Below are 7,627 nucleotides of genomic sequence, written 5' to 3'. Positions count from 1 at the left end.
TTCTAAACAGTAACAAATATAACAGCTAATTTGATTGTCACCAATCAGATTTTTTTATCTTACTGGAATCTAGGGTTGTGAAGCACCTTGGACAAAACAACGTCTTAAAGCAAAAATGATATTGTTAATTGTAATTATACACGATAACATTGAAATAACAAGTATGAAATATTAATACTTTGATATGCTTAAGTTTTGTAGTAAAAGAGCTTTTATCATCAGAGGTATGTTGAAAGCACTGTGAGTATCAATCCCTATGTCCTATTTCTATCTCAGCACTATCAGTCCCTGTGTTCTATTTCTATCTCAGCACTATCAGTCCCTGTGTCCTATTTCTATCTCAGCACTATCAGTCCCTGTGTCCTATTTCTATCTCAGCACTATCAGTCCCTGTGTCCTATTTCTATCTCAGCACTATCAGTCCCTGTGTTCTATTTCTATCTCAGCACTATCAGTCCCTGTGTTCTATTTCTATCTCAGCACTATCAGTCCCTATGACGTCCTATTTCTATCTCAGCACCATCAGTCCCTATGTCCTATTTCTATCTCAGCACTATCAGTCCCTGTGTCTTATTTCTATCTCAGCACTATCAGTCCCTGTGTCTTATTACTATCTCAGCACTATCAGTCCCTGTGTCTTATTACTATCTCAGCACTATCAGTCCCTATGATGTCCTATTTCTATCTCAGCACTATAAGTCCCTGTGTTCTATTTCTGTCTCAGCACTATCAGTCCCTGTGTCTTATTACTATCTCAGCACTATCAGTCCCTGTGTCCTATTTCTATCTCAGCACTATCAGTCCCTGTGTCTTATTACTATCTCAGCACTATCAGTCCCTGTGTCTTATTACTATCTCAGCACTATCAGTCCCTATGTCCTATTTCTATCTCAGCACTATCAGTCTCTGTGTCTTATTTCTATCTCAGCACTATCAGTCCCTGTCTTATTACTATCTCAGCACTATCAGTCCCTGTCTTATTACTATCTCAGCACTATCAGTTCCTGTGTCCTATTTCTGTCTCAGCACTATCAGTTCCTGTGTCCTATTTCTATCTCAGCACTATCAGTCTCTGTGTCTTATTTCTATCTCAGCACCATCAGTCCCTGTCTTATTACTATCTCAGCTCTATCAGTCCCTGTGTCTTATTACTATCTCAGCTCTATCAGTTCCTGTGTCCTAATTCTATCTCAGCACTATCAGTTCCTGTCTTATTACTATCTCCGCACTATCAGTCCCTGTCTTATTACTATCTCAGCACTTTCAGTCCCTGTCTTATTACTATCTCCGCACTATCAGTCCCTGTCTTCTTACTATCTCAGCACTATCAGTCCCTGTCTTCTTACTATCTCAGCACTATCAGTCCCTGTGTCCTATTTCTATCTCAGCACTATCAGTTCCTGTGTCCTATTTCTATCTCAGCACTATCAGTCCCTGTGTCTTATTTCTATCTCAGCACCATCAGTCCCTATGTCCTATTTCTATCTCAGCACTATCACTCCCTGTGTCTTATTACTATCTCAGCACTATCAGTTCCTGCCTTATTACTATCTCAGCACTATCAGTCCCCGTGTCCCATTTCTATCTCAGCACTATCAGTTCCTGTGTCCTATTTCTATCTCAGCTCTATCAGTCCCTGTGTCTTATTTCTATCTCAGCACCATCAGTCCCTGTCTTATTACTATCTCAGCACTTTCAGTCCCTGTCTTATTACTATCTCAGCACTATCAGTCCCCGTGTCCCATTTCTATCTCAGCACTATCAGTTCCTGTGTCCTAATTCTATCTCAGCACTATCAGTCCCTGTGTCTTATTACTATCTCAGCACTATCAGTCCCTGTGTCTTATTAACCTTTACCAATCTATCTTGGCACTTTCATTATACTGACCATTTATAGTGTGCAGATTGCGAAACCTTTTCCTGATCTCTGAAACAAGGACTTGTCGGATTATCTGATCTGTATTTTGTTTTCCTCTCATTGCATAATAGGAACATATCATACATTGTAGGTAAACTTTGAAAATTAAAAAAGAAATAGAAAAATATCAAATCTTTGAATACACGGAAAGATGGAAAATGTTCAGTGCTTGATTTCCTCACGCTTATCCATTGAACTTAAAACGAATTCCTTCAAAGTACATGTAATTCAACAGCAAATGACTAGACGCCTACAATCATGTTAAGGTACTTATACTTTTAGTCATTAAATCACCAAGACTTTTGTCTGCAAAACATAGTCATGAGACAGGTCAGTATGAAGATTTAAAAAAATAAAATAAAAAATGTATAGGTTATTTTTCAACCTTTCTGTCATAAACATAAATAATTGATATATTTAGCTACTTGGTACAGCCTTTACAGTTTCCACAAAATAATAATAATTACATTCATTTTGTGTATGACTTTGGATGTATATCCTTTAAAACATTTCAAGATCACAGACTTGAAAACAACTTAGTAAGGCAACAACATCAATAAAACAATACTATATATATATTGTAAAGCTAATGTCAGCCGAGGAAAAAAAATGATAAAATATATATGTATGTACACTAACCGACCAAGTATACAGAATATAATAAAACTGGTAAATATAACAAATTAACTGTGACCATTTGTTATCAGTACACATTCATAGACCTTTCAGTCTGATCACTGCCGAATGTAGGATTATCTCCCCTTCATTCAATTACTACCCACTGGGATCAGCGAAGTCAATTCTCCCAGATTATTGTATATTGAGACTGACGGAGATAAACCAATATCACACAAAAGCTAGTTTGAAATGCATACAGGATCAATAATCTTACAGCTTTTATTTTAACAGCTTTTTCTGGTTGGAATTGTTCAACGTCTTTTATCAGTATTACTTAAGTAGGTTGATTTATACTTGAGTTAAAATCAACATTGAATAAATAGTTGGTTATATGAGAGACAACTCGACTATCTAAAACTCCTTATTTTACACATAATATCACAGATGAGTATAATGACCACACCAGCTATACTACCAGCAATCACAAACATTTATATACATTATGACATCTGTTGTCCACACAGGTTCTTTTTTTTTTAAATATATAGTGGATAAATATTTCTACAGGACGAATATAATATCTAGAATTTATCATGTTAAAACTACAGTAAAACCTTGTTATAATGCCCTTTAATCCATGTGCCACCTCGCCAACATATTTCAAGGTTCCTTTTTCTCTGGACAAAGGGAGGCAGTATAACAAGGTTTACTGTAGGCAGTATAACAAGGTTTGCTGTAGGCAGTATTACAAGGTTTACTGTAGGCAGTATAACAAGGTTTACTGTAGGCAGTATAACAAAGTTTACTGTAGGTAGTATAACAAGGTTTACTGTAGGCAGTATAACAAGGTTTACTGTAGGCAGTATAACGAAGTTTACTGTAGTTGTCGTGCAAGCATGACTTAATTCTCTATAGATATTTTATGATTCACAGGCACAGATCTAGGATTTTTTCAAACAGGGAAATGCACATATTCCCAAAAACAACCAAAATATCTTAAATGGGGCACTGGGCCTAGATCCACCTTTGATTCATTAGCTAACATGATTTATCAAATAACATTTTAAAATATATTCATACATATCTTCATGTGATTTATCAAATTATGTGGTGAACATTTTCACGTGTATGAAAACTGAACCAAACATGATTGAAAGTTTGATTACATTAATCCAACTAATAGTAACAAAATATCTACCTGGTACTTATGATGTGAATTTACTTGTAGTTATCATTAACTCATTCACCCCTGAAGTTTCATGATGAACTATTCCAACCTTTGAATTGGAAGAGTTCAAATGTGTCTTCAGGGGTGAGTGAGTTAACAAGACCTCGCCCCAGGATCATGAAACAGTCAAAGATTTATGTTCAAATTTTAAACGTCAATGCAATAAATATTTATCTTGACAATTTAACGAGGAATTGAAGAATAAAACAACATCCTAATTTGGACTGAAGCCTTAATATTTTCATGATCTTGGGGACATGTTTCTTGAAAATTGTGCGTGTTGATGATATCACAGGGGACAGACAAGAGGATATAACTGTTGTCATGGTAATACAAAAAAGGCGACATCAAGTATGGGGAGGCAAACAATTGATTAGATCACAAAAAGGGTCACAATTTTGATGACGACGATACTGGTATATCTAGACAGGTTTTATCACAACTTCAGCATGAAACACATCAAAGACTTTATATTACATGCTTTTATACGTCTCCTTTAACATACATCGCAACAATATCGCAGAATTAGGTTTCACGCTATAATTCTATTTTCTGGAGATTTCTTCTGTTAATCGACCAGGTAAATATAACACCTGGACTTTTTTTCCGTGTCTGGAATTACATAGGTCTTTACAGGGTTTGAACCCCCTTAGTATTTGACCACTTCTATTACAGATGGGTACCTATAGCACTATCACAGACATTTTCTAACAACGAGACAATCAAACTCACTTAGGTAACAGCATGTCTTTGAGGAACAGGCTTTGTCATACTACGAAGAAGTGATGATAGTGACACTCTTGAATGATGCAGGCAGCTCACCTGGAGAAGTGCCGACTTTTCAGTGGTTTCAGTTTGGCTCGTTGCATTTCCTCGGAATATAATATCATCGAAGTGGATAAATTTGAGTATTCAAACATTTTGTGATGGTGACAAGTGTTTTTAATAACTAGTGATAAGGTTTAAGGGTAAAGTAAACTGAAAGCCCTGAATTATCTCCCCTTTCAGCAGTTTTCACATTGGGAAGTCATAATTATCTTCTTCCACTAACACCCTGCTTCGACGACAGAAACAGAAACAGGAGCCCTTGCACTGCTGCCAGCGTGAGAACTGGGCCTTCCGCTGGATGTGAAGACTGGGAGTCTTTTGTCCCATCAGCTGGTCATATCGTTCTTTCTCCTTAACATACCTGTATGATAAAGACCATTATTAAACGACAACCATTTCAAAGAAATATCCTGTTTAAGACTTGAGTAATTTTTAAACAGGGCAGTTTGTACTGCCAATGACACATGAATATACAAAAGTTTATTTTCAAAATTTGATTTGCAGATCTGTAGGACATAAGTCAAACTTGTTAGCAGAGATATATGTGACGTTTGTACCCGTATACAGTTTTATCAAATTAACAAAGGAGAGACCCGCCTGGGTCATTGCAAAAATGGAATTTCACAAGTTTGCCTTTTGGCCCCTTTTTAAAACCTGTCCAGATTTAACATTTCCCTGTCAGCTAGCATCTCTTTCCTACTGCATAAATGCAAAACAACATTAACATAGCTCATAGATGGATACTAACCCAGGTAAACATGGGGCTACCTATGGGACAGTTAGATATCTAACTATTCAGTTCTTAAATTTTATAACCAACAGGGCATCACAAGTGATACAAATCCCTTCGCATTCACACATTGTGACATATGTAAGAGGAAATGAAGTCGCAAGAGCGATGGCAAAGTTTTTTCTAAAAAAAAGTAACAGTGACCTTGACCTTCAACATAGAAACCCGAAACGAGAACTTATTCAAGGTATTGTCATACTTAACACTTGTATGAAGTTTCATGAAATTCCGTTGAGGAATGAAGTCGCTAGAGTGATGAAAAAGAGTGTAACACACGTACATACGTACGGGTGGAATCCTATATCCCCTGTTTTGTTGCGAGGGAATTTAAGTAATCGGCTTACCATTGTCGACCCTAAGTTACAGATACTCACCACACTGGAGGCCATTGGTTCTCCTCTATTAATGCCAAGTTCTCCTTCTGTAGGCTACGCAACTCCCGGCAAAACCTTTTACTGGCCTCACGGTAATGGATACACACGTAATGCTGACACCAGGCAGCTAACTGGAGTGCATTGTGGAACTATCGGTAAAAAATGTAACCAATCATATTCATTGAAGCATTCAATATCATTCTTGATTTAACTGTTAAACAAGCAGAACTAGATACCTGTCTTAAGGGAACTTGCCCAGTACAGCAATGATTTGGCAATGATTTTTAAACATTTTATAAGGAAACAGTAGACTTGATATGTTGACCACTGTTAACCACTGTTGTGATGTTGTCATGGTTTAATTACCTGCACTAAACGCGTCTATGAAAGATTTATTTGTATCTCCCTATCTGGGCACTGTTCCTCTGCCCCAAGGAGATGCCACACCCTCTGTTTATGTAATGTTGAGTCCTCTTGGCCTAACAATAGTCAGATTAAATTTGGTTAAAATCCACTCAGCCTTTCAGAACCATTAGTGTTTTAAAGGAAATGTTGCTGCACAGAGGGAGAGATGAGGGATGCTAAACTGTGGTATGGTATAAGTTCACATGGCCCATGAGCTCTTAAGTGAAATAGCATCCAGCCAGTATTGGTCATCATTATCAAACGTTATGACTATGACATCACAATTGTAAAGACACCAAGGACCTCACTCTAGCTTTAAGGTCGTATAAAACACAGCTAGCTTTGGTAGGTTTGTGTAATGGCTTAACAAAGGTACACAAAGTGCTTTAATCAATCCATTTTTCCAAGTGCTATATCTAGACAATTTTGTCCATTTACTACATTCAATTTCACATCTTCCTCTCATAAATTATTCACAAGGCTCAGCGATATCTAGCTTAATCACCCTCAGATAACACAACAATGTACTAATATTTCTGAACAGTTAAAAGAAAATTGTATTTGAATGAACATTGACATGCTAATAAATACTGAAACATCTGGGTCAAGGTCATTCACTTGAACAAACTTGATAGCCCAATTTAACCTAGCATGCTACAGGCAAACAGATTATTACCCTGGCCTAATTTGTTACTAATGAAGATGTTTCAAGGAAGAAGTTGACACACCTTCGATCAATTATTCATAACCCAGCATACATACGTGAGATTCCACTAAATTATAACATACAGTAAACTGGTTCCAGTCATCTGAGGGGTGATGAACATTAAATGAACCTTGAATGAACATAGAACATCAAACATTGAGCAATATGACTAATGCTCAGATGGTCAAAAATTAAATTTCATTGGTTTTTATGAAGGTTTCACTTTCGAGATTTTTGTTGCAACAATTTTCTGAGAAAAACAAATCCTGCAAACTACATCTATCCTTACCATAGTACTATTTGACACATCCACTAGACCTGAAATCTGTGTAAAACAGATCCAATGAATTGTATCAAAATAACAAATCTGCGATTTTAGGGGCCTCAGAACTATAACTGGTTATTAAAAGAACTTTGGGTATGAGCAGTTGTTCAGCTTTGATCGTTCCTGATGACTTCTCCCACCCTGAATCACAGGTGTGTCTCCCTTTTAATCCGGAAAAGATCAGCTTGTCACCTACTAGGGGGAAAAGCCTCCTGCAGATTCGTGCGATCTAAGTCATAACAATAGTATGACGTCACATCAATAGTAGCAGACCATGGGAGACAACTCTAGATTTGCTGGAAAAACATGCAATTACCGCTTATATTTCATGCAATCACACTTGTCAGTGGATTTGTGAGTGAAACAGGATGAGAGAAAAACAATCATTCCCTACCTTGAGGGTGTGACAGAAATCTCCCTCGGGATGATATTCTC

General features: G+C 37.0%; 1 protein-coding gene across 1 annotated transcript in view; it reads right to left on the bottom strand.

Moving 5' to 3' along the window:
* Positions 1-1,744: 1,744 nt before the first annotated feature.
* LOC110455403 (rho-related BTB domain-containing protein 1-like) overlaps positions 1,745-7,627 on the bottom strand; it is a 23,678-nt gene continuing 17,795 nt past the window's right edge. The window contains exons 8-9 of the mRNA XM_021505517.1: positions 5,757-5,905; positions 1,745-4,953 (exon numbers count right to left, since the gene is read on the bottom strand). Coding sequence (XP_021361192.1) covers positions 4,779-4,953; positions 5,757-5,905 — 324 coding nt within the window. The 3' untranslated portion in view covers positions 1,745-4,778. The remainder of the gene's footprint in view (positions 4,954-5,756; positions 5,906-7,627) is intronic.

Source organism: Mizuhopecten yessoensis, unplaced genomic scaffold, assembly GCF_002113885.1.
Source record: "Mizuhopecten yessoensis strain PY_sf001 unplaced genomic scaffold, ASM211388v2 scaffold8213, whole genome shotgun sequence".
NCBI lineage: Eukaryota > Metazoa > Mollusca > Bivalvia > Pectinida > Pectinidae > Mizuhopecten > Mizuhopecten yessoensis.
Note: the sequence above shows the minus strand (reverse complement) of the source record. Positions and strands in the feature narration are given on the sequence as shown.